At 35.1% G+C, this 16814-nt stretch overlaps 1 protein-coding gene across 1 annotated transcript in view; it reads left to right on the top strand.

Moving 5' to 3' along the window:
- MAMDC2 (MAM domain containing 2) overlaps positions 1–8650 on the top strand; it is a 125099-nt gene extending 116449 nt beyond the window's left edge. The window contains exons 12-14 of the mRNA XM_039838399.1: positions 2072–2331; positions 7416–7500; positions 7639–8650. Of these exons, the coding sequence (XP_039694333.1) occupies positions 2072–2331; positions 7416–7500; positions 7639–7703 (410 nt within the window). The 3' untranslated portion in view covers positions 7704–8650. The remainder of the gene's footprint in view (positions 1–2071; positions 2332–7415; positions 7501–7638) is intronic.
- The last annotated feature ends 8164 nt before the right edge of the window (positions 8651–16814 follow it).

Below are 16814 nucleotides of genomic sequence, written 5' to 3' on the forward strand. Positions count from 1 at the left end.
ACAATTTTATAAGACTAAATTGGGCAGAACTTTTATTCCCACCCTTTTAATAGCCTATGGGACTTCTTACATTTGTGTTTGTGAAATGGGGGAATGGGAAAGGAGGAATATCTTGAAGGAACATAGATGGAGTTTGTGATGAATTCTGGTTGGGGTATTTCATGCATTGAATTTTGGAAAATAACTAGAGCTCATTGATTAAACTTTAAACTATAAAGGGAGATACCCTAGAAACCATTTCATTTACATACATTATTTGGGATCTTTTTCTTTTTTTCCCTCAATTTGGCCATTAATTTCTTCATGAAATAATGAGACGTAACACTATGTAAAGATTATTTTTTAAATTTATTTATTTAAATTAGTTTCAAGTGTACAGTACATTGGTTAGACATCTCTGTAGTTGATATAATGATCCCCCCAATTGCTCCCTCCCTCTTCTGCCCTCCACCTAGCCATCATATTAATGCTAACTGCATTCTCTCCCCATCCCCAGGACCAACTATCAACTACTAATTTGTATTTCTTTAACCCTTCACCCCATTCTCCCAGTCTCCCAATCCCCTCCCTTCTGTCCGTCACTGAATTGTCCACTATTTTTGTGAGTCTGTTTTTGATTAGTTTGTTCTTTTTCTTCCTTAGATTCTGCATATGAGTGAAATCATATGGTATTTATCTTTCTCTCTCTGACTTTTTTCACTTAGCATAATAACCTCTAGGTCCATCCATGTCATTGCAAATGGTAGGATTTCATTTTTTTAATGGCTGAGTAATATTCCATTGTATATATGAACCATAATTTCTTTATCCAATTGTCTGTTGATGGGCATTTTGGTTGCTTAAGATTATTTTTTATAGCGTGTGTGTAAAAAAAATCAATATTGGCAAAGACAATAAAATTGCATGCAAACATTTGTTTATATTTTTCAGGGAGAAAAGATATAAACTTTTCATCAAATGATCAAAGACTAAGAACTACTGATATAGAGTACGGGGCCTTTTTTAAAAAATGGTCCTCAGGTGGTACACAGATTATATTACTGGTGCAATAGTCTAGAAATCAATGTTAATATATTGCCTTATTTCAGTGGCTTGATGGTAATTATATAACACCAACCAGCTCTATTGATGGTTGGCAGGGGTTCTTAATTCATAGCTACGTCCTATTTCTGTGGTGCAAATACTTCCATCACGGTCCATTTCAAACAACCAATGTGAAGTCATTGGACCTATGAACCAAAGTCACATAATTGACCCTTGGGAACCAGTGGAAACTGGCTCCAGCATACGAGTGCCTTATTTACGTGCAGACTAATCCTGCTTCTGCCTGAAACCAGCAAATTAAAAAATCAAAATAAAATTAGGAAAGGAAAACGGAAATATAAAGTGTTAATAATTAAAACATATATAGCATATGATATATAATATATAAAATGTCATAATTATATTAAATGTTATATATGTTTTCGAGATGAAAAGAAGTGTCACGAAAACATTCAAGAAAGAGGGCAGGACAGGAAATGAATATTTGAATGTGTAATACACAAGCATATGTCCCATATGTTATTTAATTCTCACAACTCTGTAGCACACGTACAATGAACCCTTATTTTTAAATGATGAATATAGGTCCAGAGAGGAAAATTCATTAGACCAGGATCACACAAACAACAAATTTAGAGCAAGGACTTGAACCCATATATACCTGACTACAAAATCCATGCTCTCTCCCCTAAACCGGTGTCTAGAAGCTCCAGAATACTGTCTATGAATGAGTAGGATAAATTCTGATACATTAATCACCACATCAGAGGCATAATACTAGTATATTGATTACCTCCTATATATTAAACTGAATTATAGATTATTAAATGAAAAAATTTATTTTGATGGTCTAAATTTTGTAGCCTATTTATTCTCCTTGGATTGTACAGTCTCCAAAACGATAGAATCCTTTTGTCAGTACTGTCATCAAGTCAACCATTGTTTCCAAGAACACTACTCAAAAGAGAAAGAAAATAATATAATTTGTGCCCTTTTTAACAATACCTGATTTTATATTACTCTCAAGGCTATTACATGTACATCGAGGCCTCTCACATGGTGTATGGACAAAAAGCACACCTCTTGTCTGGTCCTCTGCGAGGAGTCACCGGAAAACACTGCTTAACCTTTTTCTACCACATGTATGGAGCAGGGACTGGCCTGCTGAGTGTTTATTTGAAAAAAGAAGGTGACAGTGAAGAGTTCCTCTTATGGAGAAGAAGAGGTGAACAGAGCATTTCCTGGCTCCGCGCGCTTATTGAATACAGCTGTGAGAGGCAACACCTGGTAAGCCAAAAGAGATAAGAATCAAGTAATGGAAAACGTTCCTATCAGCTTCTGATGTTCTTTTTGTTTTGTTTTTTTTTGCAACCAAATAGAATGTTTTGTTCTTTTTCAAGGTCATAGATAAAGGCAGTACTTGTTTAAGAGTAAACATAATTAGACTATATTGATTAAATCTAAGCAGTGAATGGGAAATTAGGCAAGGAGAGAGAGACTTGGGTATTTATGCATAAAATGATTTTTGCAGCTCAATGATGAAAGTGTATCTATTTCTGTCTTGGTACATTGTGAGTGTCAAGTACATTCTATGTGTCCTGCAACCCTCTAAAACAGAGTTTCCCTTTCTTCTAAACATGGTATTACCTAATTAGTTGTTGCAGCTGCATCATTTATTCAACATCACCCACATACGAGGACTTTTGTTGCAATCCTATATTTACCAGTGTACATGGTTAAAAGGAGATATTTTCAGCCTCTGTCCACACTGATGCACAAGAAATTGAGTCTTGATCTCCCCCTGGGTTGTCTCGTGCTGTAGAAGACCTTCATCCTACAGGATCCTGATTATAAAGGAATCTGGGCAGTGTTAGGAAAGAGCCTTTTATATTCCAGCATAAGTCTGAGCAGCCAATCTAGTCCAGAGATTGGCAGCAGCCTCCTGACAACCACTCCCTTCACCTGCCTACCATGAACCAAAGCTCTAGAAAGCTGTGGGGAGATAATCTTCAGACTCCTGACTATTCCTAAACTTGCTCTGAGGAATCTCAGGTGTGACCCTCCACTGAAAGCACTGCTTCCTCCTTATTCTGGCTGATAAACAAACCTCCTAGACCATTACCCCTCAGGTTAAACACAGGCTGCTTGGTCTAAGCCCAGATATTCCTGGGAAGAGGTATCAAAAATAAGGACTTTATTTTGTACCACCCACAAACCGCAATTATTTTTCTACAGATCTAAAAGGAAAGGAATTGAAGCTCAGGTGGCCAGGTTGTAGTGCCATCTAGGGTGCTATACTTCTAAAGAACAAATAACAGGGGAGATGTGCCACTATCCAGGGATGACCCATTATCTCAGCATGGATAAAACTATCTAGAAATTTAGTAAAGAATAATAGATAGCCCCAGGGAAGATTTTTAATAATGATTTAATGTCTGTTTACAGAAGGAAAGTGGATCACTTAGGAACTTACTAATATAACTGATCATCATTCAGAGATGATGGATTAATTTTATTAGGCTATTAGGGCACCATACCCTATACAAATGTTTTCAAAGTGCAGTCCTGAGACCAGTAACAACATTTGAAGTGCAAATTCACCTAAAAAAAAATTCACCTGAAATGCACATTTTCAGGCCCACCCTCAGAACTACTAAACCAGAACCCCTGGGCTTGGGGCACAGAAATTTGTGTCTTAACAAGCCCTCCTGGTAATTCTGATGCACACTAAAGGTGGAGACTCTCTGTCCTAGACTAAATGAATCTGAATCTCTTAGGTGAAGCCTGAGTATTGATGTTTTTTAAAATCCCCAAATGATGCTGATACACGAGCATTTTAGGATTTGAGTTCTGCAGGTGACTTCTCAGCATCTAAGCCCAGGAAGCCAGGTTCAGGGCCTTGCATCTCCTAGACTTGCTGGGTGGCTGGTTGTTTTAAAAGTCTTTGAAGCATCTCGGGTAGTATCTTGGAGTGTTCAAGTTCAAAGGGTGCAGAATATTCTCAGAGATTTTCAGCTCACAATCTGCAAAGAAGACTCCAGACCATTTCCCTTTGGCTTAGAATGGAACAGATACGAATCTGCCGCAAGGAATTTTTTTCTAGATTTAGTGATTCCCTGAGGAATGCCAAACGACTATCTCAAGACTGGGCTAAACAAATTTTTTCAAAACATCCTAGTGTCTAATAAAACACAGACACACCACTGTGCAAATAGATTAGCCATATTTTACGTGTCAGGCACTTACACCGCTAGCAACTATATACATACGTTCTTCCAATTGGCTTTACAGTTCCTCTTTACAGATAGGTGAAAGCAAATGTCCAGCTGAAAGTGACGGAGTGAGATTTTAATCCCAGATCTGTTCCAAAGTTTGTATCCCTAAACCACTGTTCTACACTCCCTCCCACCGTAGAAGTTCCAAAATATACTTATTCCCCAGGATGTCACAAGCAGTGGGTGACCTTGGAGAAATCTTATTCTCTGAGGTCGTTTATACATTTTCAAAATAGGGTAATAATTCCTGCCACACTGACATAACCAAATTTAGAGTGAGGGTCAAGTGAGATTATGTATGTGAAAGGGTTTTATAAACTTTAAAGTACAAAAATATTAAAAAATGTTATTATTGTTTCTAAAAATATAATCCCTCCCAAATCTCTCTGGGCTCTAATTCATGTCACCATGGCAGATCTGGTATTCTCAATAGATACATCAGGCATCCAGACAGAGCTCTGATAGAATAAGGCCAAAATATCTCATTTTAATAAATATTTATTGGCCCCTTGCTGTGTTAAGTGCTGGGGATAGTGCAATGAACATAACATATAAAGTTCCTGCTCTTCTGGAGTTACATTCTATTCGGGGGAGAGATAGAAAATGCAAACCAAAAATATATAATATAACATCAGGTGATACTAAGTGCTATGAAAAAGAATAAGTCAAGCAGATCAGGTAATGAGGTCAAAGACATCTCAGGGCATAATCAGGAAAGGGCTTGGACAGCATGGTAGAGTTAGAAATTTATTGCAAAAGCAATAAGGAACCATCAAGTGGTTTTAAGGTGATGTGATCTGATTTATATTTTAAAAGGATCACTCTAGCTACTAAATGGAAGGTAGACTATATGGGCATGAGGAGATTTGGGGGTCTACTGTAGTAATTCTGGGAAGAGGAGTGGTGACTAGGGCTGTGTCACAGAGCTGAGAGGTCATCAGAAGCCTGCAGGACTTCCTTATGTATGGAATGTGAAGTTTGAGAGGAAGGGAGGAGCCAAGATGACTATCCAAAGATTTTGGCCTGAGCAACTGCTGGAATGAAATTGCCATTTATTGAGATGAGAAGACTTTAGTTGGGGGCAGATCTGGAGGAGCGAGGACAGTGCGTGTAGGAGGGAAATTAATAGGCTTTTTTTTTTTTGACATGCAAAGTTTTTGATGTCTATTGGACATCCAAGTGAGTGTGTTAAGTAAATAGGAGGATAGGAGTCTAGGGAAAAGAACAGAGTTAGAAAAGTACATGTGTACATCATCAGTGGGGATGGGCAGGTATAGATGATTTTTAAAATGCTATATATAGTACTGCTGCCATTTGAGACTCATCCTATAGGGAAATATATGGGTCACCTCCCAATGACATTCTAATAATCAGATTATCCCTGTAGAAGAAATGTTATCAAGTGACAAAATTTCATTCATGCTCTTTCCTAAGGGATTTATTAAATAGTGAAGCAGAGCCAGACTTGCTATTGGTCAAAAATACAAAATGATTTTATTTCCTTACTTTTCCTGCTCTGGTCTCAGATATTTTCCTCCCTCGTTTCTTATGTTTTGATGCCAGAGAAAGAACGCATTAGTCAAATTCTCAACTCACTAGAATTATTTACATTCATTACACTACCTAACATTTACTAGGAATTATGTGCCTAATACTCAGCTAAGACCGGGTCTTCAAATTTTCTTGTTCATGGTGCCCTTACTCTCAGTAAATTTTTTCTGGTACCTTAGACCAAAAGAAATACCTAACAGTTCCATTTATTAAGTATTTGGGTCCAAACAACTTAATAAGTATTTATGTCCTAATAACTTAGTCATCATTTGAAAAAATACACTTCAATCAAAAGAAAAAATATTTTTATCTTATTTTTAAATAACCACAATTATTTACTAATAGTGTATATCTGTCATACAAGGGGGAAATCCTAATGCTATGAAATAATTATCACCCAAGTATTAAGGAAATTCAAAGGAGAAGTTTTTATGAAATCAAGTGTTTTTGGTCCAACCATAGACTATTAAGTATAATTCCATCAGGTAATTTGTCTATTACACCTTACATTGCAGACTTGGTGGTCAAAAAACAAATCTTAGTATTGTTTGGAAAATTGAAATGCTTAAAACTATACTCATATATCCTCCTACCTAGATGGGTTAGAATTTTTTTCTTCTCTTCTTGCAACTGATTTGGATTCTTGTTTAGGGTTGTGTCCTTAGAATTTTTATTAATGTTACTTTATCACATTTCTGTCATTAAAGCTTCTTTGAGTCATTAATTTCAAGATAGCTTCATATGTTTATTACATTTAAATCATAACCTAATCCAATGAGGAGTCATTTGCTCATAAAATACGTAGAGCAAGTGTGTCTTCTGGACACTTTTTATCACCAACAACCTCCCTGGAGTATTCAGTGGTTTATTAACCATTGTTGGGGCAGCCTTAGAGATTGTAATGTAATCTATTTTTCTAGAAATGGAATATTTGATTATTTTCTTCTTAGGATCTAAAGTCATGAAACTGGTTCCTTCTTCTTCCTGAGCTTTCTTGAATGTTATGGTATTTAACATGACAAATGAATCATTGTCTTTTTAGTAAATTTTATTATCATACTTTGCTGTTCATACATGGGTCTCATCATATTAAATTCATATTAAAGTCATATTAAATTCTTCCACCTAGAACCAGTATCAAAGGTAGATTTATGGAGAGCCTAAGGAAGCTTAAGATTCTGAGCCCATCACTTTCATGGGCCCGTGAGTACTGGTAGGAGAATATTGTAGATGGGGAGGGGAAACCAGGTCTTCACCAGGAAGCATTTCCTGGTGAGTATTTCTGGGAAACTGCCTGAAGAGGTATCAGAAGAAAAGAACCTGAATCTCCAAGGCTCCAGTAATTTGTTGGAATTCCTTTGAATTCCTGATAAGTATTCTCTTTTGTACCTAAATTTGAATTTGCGATTTTTGTATTTTGTTCCTTAAAGGGAGCCTCTAAGAGCAATGTAAGCTTTCAGACCCACACAGATTGGATCTGGCCCTGGCCAGCATCGTTTTACCAGGATGACTCTATTTCTAAATCCAAACTTCATTATTTTTCAGATAATTTTTGAAGCCATTCGTGGAGTGTCAATAAGAAGTGATATTGCCATCGATGATGTTAAATTTCAAGCAGGACCCTGCACAGGTAACAATATTTTTCCCAATTACATAAGATTGATTGAAAAGGGATTTTACAATAGTCTCAAATCATAAGAATGCAAATTAAGTATTTTTCTACAATAAAAATGGAGAAAACTATTACTATCTATTTGTCTCTTGACAGAAATGGAAGATATAACTCAGCAATCATCAGGATATTCTGAGGATTTAAATGAAATTGAATATTAAGAAATGACCTGAGTTGGATTAACTAAACAAAAGCCATACCTCTCTTCAATCAAAATGAAAACAAAATGAACTAATACTAGACAGTCTAAACTATTTCATAAGTTATAAAATGACTTGGGAGCACTCTTCTTCATTACTTTTGCAAAAAATACTGACTCAGGGCTTTTTTTTTTTTCTTTTGGCATTTGACAACTGTTACTAGACATACAGGCTGTTGGTTTTGCATAGATCATTCTTAATTTTGGTACCAGTTAAAAATACAAATGAACTATATTGTAGTCATTTTTAAAGTATGCAAATAAAGGGCACAATCAAAATGAGATGTGCTCACTTAAATCTGCATTCAATGAATGTATTGGGAGGAGAATATGTCTTGTGGGTTTCTTTTTGAATTTCAAATACAGTAAATATTTTTTAAAAAATAATGTGAGGTTTCAGTAATATCTGCAGAATGAATGCAGTTTTTCATGGTAACAAGTTAGTCTAAGAAAATAAAGTCTTATTTTCTATGTTTTATTCATAGATATAGAGTATTAATTTTTAAATATTTTTACTATATGTGATAACAAAGGACCTTTCATGGATACCCCAGGGTAAGTCAGTATTAGTTAATGCTGTAATAGAAGCAATGCTACCATCTTTTCTCCCTTTGAACTACTTTTAAAAGTCACTATGAACACATGGATAGAAATTGCACTCTTTTTTTGTAAAGCAAGCTTGACAATGTTTATGTACACATACCCCCCAAAATTTTAGAATGCGTTAAACAATTTTACTGATTTTTATAATAAATGTTTTGAGAAGGTTTTTAGTAATTTGAATGTCAGCAGATACTAAACTACTGCTTTTTATTTACGTGTTTAGAAAATTGTATATACATGTTTGTATACCCAAACGCCTGTTATGGAATTATAAGATTACCTAATAAAAGGTAATTTGAAAATCTTTTTACTAGTAATTAACTCATTTCTATTTTTCTTTGTCAGACTATCTTTACTGCTCAACTGCAGATTCTAATTTGAATCTCTACTCTGCCACAATTAAATGCTTCTTAAGCCTTTTAAGAATGTAAGCTCTGCATACATTGATGGAATAATTAATTTTAAAGGTTTTATTTCACATAAACAATCTCAATTTCCCCCCAAATTTTATCTTATTATAGTGCCTTTTTGTTTATTTTTGTAGTCTCAGTATCCAGAAGAACATCTGGTATATAGTAGGTGTTCAACAAATAAATACTTTCAGGAATTAATCAACAAATTTAACCCTTTCAACATCCTCCAAGATGGAGATATTATTATCCCTTTCAGAGATAAGGAAACCGAGGCTCAGAAGAGTGAAAAATTACTTAAGATTCCACAGCTGTCGAATGGAGGAACTTAGAGTCAGGTCTCTCTGACGTGAAACCCCATACCTTTTATTGCTTTTTGTGGTAAAAACTCCATTGTTGTGATAGAGTTGGGAGGTTTTCCCACTCAAGAATTTCAAAACCCATAAATTAATCTATAAAGAGTATTATACACTACATTACTTAGAAACAATAATATTCGACTCTACAAAATAAACATTCTGAGGTTTATGGAGAAAATAAACTTTTATAGTAAAGCAAAATTTTATGAATCAAATTTGTTATATTCATGATGGTTAATTATCCAAAGCAGAGAAATCCCTACACAGAGTTGAAACATTGGGGAAGGAAAATTTCAGGATATTGTCTAATTCAACAGATGTTATGATTTCCTCAAAGTATAATACCTGTCAAGAGCTTAGTTATATCTGCTGAATAAAGAAAAGATTGTATCTCTAGGACCTCGTATTTAGCGCATAGTAAGGGGTTAATAATAAGTGGTGAATGAATGAAGTCATTTACCACCTTCCTTGCTCATGGATTACATAAATCCATAGTAATAATCATAGCTAACATTTATTGAATACTTACCGTTTTCAGACATTGTTCAAAGAGCTTTACACGAATTCACTCTTTTAATCCTGATAACAACCCATAAAGTAGGTCTGGTGATATTTCTATTTTATAAATAGGAAGACCGAATCTGTTCAAGTGCAGTAGCTAGTGTAGGGCTTAGCTACTGGGTCTGTTTCACTGCCAAACTTACATTCTCAGCCTTATAAGACTGCCTCCAGGTGCCCAGATGTCTTCTGTCACTCTCTGAGGACTAAGACATGGACTTTTTGATATGTTTTCTAGTGCGACTTAACCAGGGCTGAGAAAAAAAGTTTTTATAACCGATCATTCTAATGTTGTTGCATTTTCAACATGTGGATTACTATAAAGAGGTGATACGGCATAGTGATTACGTGCACAGTTTCCGGATTCAGGCTGTCTCAGTTTAAGTCCTGGCTTTGCCACTTAGAGGGTTTGTGACTGAGGGCAAAGTCACTTTCATCCTCTCTGATTCCTCTTCCTATTCTGTAAAATGGGGCAAATACTTGTCTCTACTTCTTAAGGTTGCTATAAAGATTAAATGAAAATAACACACACAAGCACTTAGTGTCTGACACACAAATGCCATTCAAATTTATACCATAATGTTTGAGTGAAATTTTTAGATAAATCTCAGTTATTTTTATGTATTCTTTTTCTACAAAGGAATCGTGAGTTTATAGTGCCATCTTAAGGATAAAGCAACCAGATAATCTTGTTGTTTTATCATTTTTTTTTCTAGCAATACAAGGCTCATTTTAACAAGTACCTGGGCAGTGCCTTTCGCTTTGCTCACCCTACTCCAGTCATTGTTAATGGTTCTTCTGTGCTATGGACCCTGTATATATACCCCTAGCAAAACATATCAAGCAAAGCCCAACTTCGTGTTTTAGGTCCATCTCTTCAAGAATGGTCACTTAGTCAATTTTGTACTCCCACTACCTAGCATTCTCAACAATATTTTTGTATTAAATAAACAAATGCTCAAGAAAAGCATTTAGTTTAGTATAAATATGCATGCGGATTTCAAAAAAATCACAAGGGATAGAAAGATTTTCTTTGGTCCATCAAAATTTCATGGTCTAGAAATCCACACACTAAAAATTTAACATAAAAATATGATCCTGACCTGTGACACACAAGGGGCACCTGGTAAAAACAATTATAAACCTCCTTTAGAGGGGCATGTACCCAACCCAGGCTGCGCAAGTTTCTCACATACAAAACTGTAAGGAAGAAGGACTCACAATCCAAAATTACAAAATATTTAGTTAAATAGTTCACCAGAAGCAAAAATCAACTGTCAACAAACAGCAGAATTAGATACCCCAGACTTCACAGAATGAAATTTTTTGGTAGACACTTAAAGCTTTTAAAAATGATTAAAGACCCCTCCAAAAAAAGCATTGAAAACATAACAACAGGCAATACTCTATGAAAAATAAGCAGGTGGGTTTTAAAGGGAACCAAATAGAATTGCACATGAAAAACAGAGTCATTAAAACTAAAAATTCAGTGGAAAAGGCAAATATCTAATTAGATATATCCAGTAGAAGAGAGATGGTGAACTAAAATATAACAAGCTGGAATACAATGTACAGAGATAAAGAAGTGAAAAATATAAAGGAGAAAGTGAATGAGACTCTCTAGTGTATTAAGAGTTCCAGAAAAAGGGAATGTGGGAGAGCGAATATTCAAAGGGAGAATATTTGATTCTGTTTTAGAATTGGTTATGCATAAAAATGTTTGAAATCAGGAAGTTCAACAAATTCTGAGCAATATAAGCCAAAATAAATCCAAACCTAGATACATCAGTATGAAATTATGGAATACCAAAGGCAAAGAGATTCAAATGCAACCAGAATGAAAAGACAGATGAACTACAAAGGAATGAAAATTAAAACAAAATCAAACTTCTCAATAATAAGAAAAGTGTGAAAACAATGGAATAATATCTTTAACATGTTGAGAGAAAATCTGGAGACTTTATCATTCAAAAGGACAAAGTAATGACATTTTCTGATAAACAAGGAAGAAATCATGTATTTTTCATATATAGTGTAGATATGTGTACACATGTATATCTATATCAATAGTAATATGAATATATATGAATCAGTGCTAATAAATGAATATGTATCTATAGCAATGATAGTAAAAGTACCATATATCAAAATTCACTCTGTATATACACACATATGTATATATGTATATGTGCATATATGTGTGTATATATCTGTAATTTGATTCATGAAAGGCCTTAGTTTTTAATATACGTGAATTAATAATCTTTTAATTTTATTTATGGTTTATAGATATTATGTCTTATTTAAGAAACTCTTCCCTTCCCTATGTATTTAAAGATATTTGCATGTGGTTTCTTCCAGAAAATTAAACTTTTGCCTATTACTTTTGTCTTTGATTCATCTGGAACTATATCCAACAAAATTGCTAAGCTCTCTATTACTTCTTGGAATAGCCTCTATATTTACATTCATTTCCTGTTGCTGCTGTGATGAATTATCACACTCTTTGTGGCATAACACAATACATTTATTATCTTATAGTTCTGGAAGTTGAAATTCTAAAAATGGGTCTCCTGGCACTAAAATCAAGGTGTTGGCAGGGTTGTGTTCCTTCCAGAGACTCTAGGGTGAAATGCGTTTCTTGCCCTTTCTGGCTTTTAGAGGCTTCCTGCATTCTTTGGCTCATGGCCACCTTCCAGCTTTGTCATTACTCTAACATCCGCTTTGTCACATCTCCTCAGATTCTGATCCTCTTACCTCCCTGTTATAAGGACCCTTGTGATTATCCTGGGCCACCTAGATGATCCAGCATAATCATCCTATCTCAGGATTCTTAACTTAATCACATTTGCAGATTCCCTTTTGCCAGGTTCTAGCAGGTTCTAGGGATTAGGATGTAGGCATCTGTGAGGAGCCATTATTCTGCCTACCATAGTTCTCTTTTACTATTAGGTCAGATTCCTTAATAAGCTCAGTTTTGGTTTTATTTTTCAACCTCTCTGCTCTGTTTTCTTAACTTACTTGGCAGGCTAAGATATCCAATACTGTGCTCAACAGAAGTAGCGATAGTATCATCCTTGATTGTTCCAGAATTTAAGAGACTATTTCTAAACATTTCATCATAGAATATGAACTTGCTGAAGGTTTTGGTAGTTACCTTTTATTGGTTTTCTAGAAATTTTAGCATGAATGTGTGTTGAAAATAATTGAATGTTTTTTCTGCTTCCATTAATTAATTTGATGTGCTAGTATTTAACCAATCTTGAATTCCTGTTATAAACCCAATAAGGTCATGAAGTATTTACTGTTTTGAACATTGGTAGGTATTTATGTATATGTTAATGAGTAATATAGGCAGAAAAATTTTTATTTTCTTCAATTTTCTTAGGAATTAGGGGATTTAGACACAGACTTATAAGAGAAGCTGGAAAGACTTTTTTTTCTATACTTTGAAAAAGTGGGTAGGATTAGAGCAGTGGTTCTCAACTGGGGCAATTCTACCCCTTAGGGAACATTTGCTAATGTCTGGAGACGTTTTTGGTTGTCAAAACTGAATGAAAAACCAAGTTGTACAACTATTCTTACATTTTATGTTAATAATGTATGCATGTAATACATTATGTGTTTATGTAATATGTTTATGTGATGCGTTCACACTCAAAATATTGCTACATATTTTCTGTAGTTAAAATGCATGTAAAATATAAGAATGGCCTTAAAGGACAACACTGAACAATATCAAAGAGTAGTTACCTAGGGGATAATAAATGCAGGATCAAAATTGAGAAAATGTCAAATGCACGCTAACTTTATCTTCACTGTTCTAATTTTTAAAAGGAGTATTTATATATTTCATGTAGATAATAGAAAAAAATGGATAAAAAATGGATAAAATTATACTAAATTTTCAAGTGTTAATTTTTGATTGTAGAAATAATGGATGAATGGTTGTTAGTTTCTGCTGTGTTTTTTGAATTTTCAAACTTCCTAAAATAATAACAAAAATACAAATACAATTTTAATTACAAAAAGAATTTTATGGCTACCAATTGAAGCCCATTTAACTCTAGGCTTTCTATCATGACAAATCACAAAAAAACACTTGAAACCTGATATTGATAATGATCTTTTTAAATCTTTCAGTTGGTTTTTTATCCAGGAGATGGAAATTTGAGAAAGAGGCAAATCTATTGAGACATAGATCCAGAATAGAAAATGAAAAAGTGCTTAGAACAGTAGCTGGTGTATGGTAGATGCTCTTAGTGTTAGCTATTACTCTAATATTATAGCTATTACTACAACCAATTCCAATACTAATACTACAGTAAGAAGCAGATACCTTTTTTTGTATGTTGTTAAAAACTACTTATAAAAATTAAAAACTTTAGCAATAAAGTATCCTTATCTCTAGCAGAAGCTGTATGGGGTTTTCATTTCCCTGGGAAAGGGTGCTTATTCTCCTTAGAACCCCTCATCCCTACGTAGTTCTTCCCTATGAGTTCTTTAATTAGGTCGGTTATAAAATGTATATGACAGGAAGGTAGGGAAAGAGGGAGAAGATGGGTTGTTCCTGGGTGCCAAGGACTTAGATTTTAGCATCTTCCTTCTTCTCTCTCTTTCAAGCCATAAAGTTTCACTTTTCCAGTTTATAACTTTGCCAAAAGGAAAAGGAATATTTCCTCTTACTTGGTGTATAAACCAGAGATTCTTCCTGTTAACCTGGGAGAGTTCTTGTTAGAACTGGAGTAGTAAACTGTCTCAGAGATGGTCTCAGCAGAGTCTCATTCCATGCACCTTGCCCCACCTTCTTGCTATTGTGGCACCATTATCAAGGACTTGAAGTGAAACCAAGAAAGGGAACATAGAAGATGGTATTTTGATGGTAATGCGAAATATATTTATAATCCTTGACTGTGCTTCTTTCTGCCAGCTTTTTGTTTACATCAGTTATAATTTCTCTGGAATGGAAGACCTTCACTCACAATGACCCCAGGTCACTTACTCTTTGTTCAGTAGAACATTAGATACAATTGCTTTGCCTGATCTATTAGCTAGTAAGAATGGGGTGATGAATTCAGTTTATGACTGGACTAAACCCTGAGAAGCATAGGATTAGCTATTGCGGCACACTCACTCATTAACACATTCTGGCTAATTGATAATCTTTCTAAAGAACTTCTCTGCCTCTTTAACACCACCCTTTGCAAGGCAGTTTTCACCAGTGGAATTAAAGAATCCAGATGTGGCAAGATAAATGTGCATATTTTTACGGGAGCATGAAATTTTTAAAGAATGTTAGGAAGCACTGAGCTCGTATAATCTGCTGAGTATCTTGGGTTCACGCTAACTTCTAGTCATGAAAAGTCCAACAAAGGAGAAGTATCTAAATCAATTACAGTACAACTGTTTAATGGAATATCATAATAGTCACTTAAAATTATGTCACAGAAAAATGTTTAATGGCATGGAAGGATATTCATCATATATTCGGTGAAAATAAGGGGTTAAATAATAGTACATTTAAGTACAATTTTTGAGATCATTTTTTTTGTTGTTGTTGAATGAAAGGAGCATACCACACATATACAAGTAAAAAAACATGTCAAAAGATACACTAAACACTTAATAATGATTAGTTTGGGTAAAGGAATTGTGAGTAATTTTTCCATTTGTATGTTTGGTTTTTTTGGTGTGTGTTCCAAAATTTCTACATTTAACATGTATTGCTTTTGTAATAAGGAGCAAGACCAGCAACATTTTCCTTTTTAAAGAATATGAGTAGAGCATGATCGGCTGGCTGTTTAGACAAGAACTCGTAGTGTGTGTGCATTTGTGGGGCTATCACAGGGGCTCATTCTCAACTTTTACATTTATGAGCACAATTTCATTAATTCACTAAAAAACTGGTAATGGTAGAAAAATTATCAGACTAGTTCCCTGCCCTCAATTCCCATTACCACTTCCTCTATTACTTTTCATTGGGAGTAGAGTCCCCCAAATGTAGTAATTTCTTCAATGAATTTGACTTTTCTAAGGCTCTTAAAGCAGGGTACTAAATTACTTTTAAAAAAATTTTTATTAGCAATGTGGGGAACGACAATATAGTGCCCTCCTAAGCACTAAGTATTATTATTTCCTGCCATTTGAATAGTTTTATCCTTCTTTATTTTAATTTGATTTATTAAAAATTGCTAGTAGCCGTGACAAGTTGACATGCTTTTTACTCGTCCTATTTTCTTTGGTTATAACTTTTAGAGAGCACAGATTCCATTTGCAGAAATAGGTATCTGGGAAAGGAGCATTGGTCCAGGAGTCAGGGTTCTAGCGCAATAGCTTTCTAAACGGCCTTCCCAATTCCATGCTTGGCCCCAGCTACAAAGACCAACCAGAGTGCATTTTAAATCTTTAGTCAAGTCATGTCCCTCTCCTGCTTAAAACCATCCACGCTTCCTATTGCTTTTAAAATAAAATTCAATTGTGCCATGACGAACAAGGTTCGTCTATGCAACCTTGTTTACTCCACTGCAGCCACACCAGCCTTTGTTCCTCAAACATCCCACTTGTTCCCACCTCAGAGCCTTTATTCTTGCCTGTAATGCTCTTCGCTTATTTACATACTTGGCTCTTTCTCTCCCTTCCCCATCACATTCACTTTCTCATCGCTTCCCCCATCACATTCACTGTTTTACTTTTTTCAAAGCACCTATCACAGCCTGAAATAATCGTGATCATTTGTTGGTTCACTTGTTCTTTTTCTGTCCTAAGCTCGGAGACACGCAACCTTGACTGGCTCCTTTACTACCGCAGCCGCACCTTCTTGTATATTAGACATTCAGTTATTAGTTGAGTGAATGAAGATGATGTAGGTCTCACTGCACCTCATCTTTAATGAAGGAGTTAACTAGATGAATGTGAGCAGGTTTAAGTGGAAATACCCTCTAAACGAAGCCTGCGTATTCTAGCTCGGGGATTACAGGAAACCTCCGGAGAGGAAGTCTTAACAGGGAATTAGGGAGCAGGAGGATGGAGAGTAAATCAGGAAGGTCTGTGAAGAGTAGGCTTTTCACAAGTTGGAGAGCGCAGGAGACCTAGCACGGTGCTTTAGGGAACCATTCGGGCATAGAGCCCTTTGGAAATTTTCTT

This window comes from Pteropus medius, unplaced genomic scaffold (genome assembly GCF_902729225.1).
Source record: "Pteropus medius unplaced genomic scaffold, Ma_sr-lr_union100, whole genome shotgun sequence".
Lineage (NCBI taxonomy): Eukaryota > Metazoa > Chordata > Mammalia > Chiroptera > Pteropodidae > Pteropus > Pteropus medius.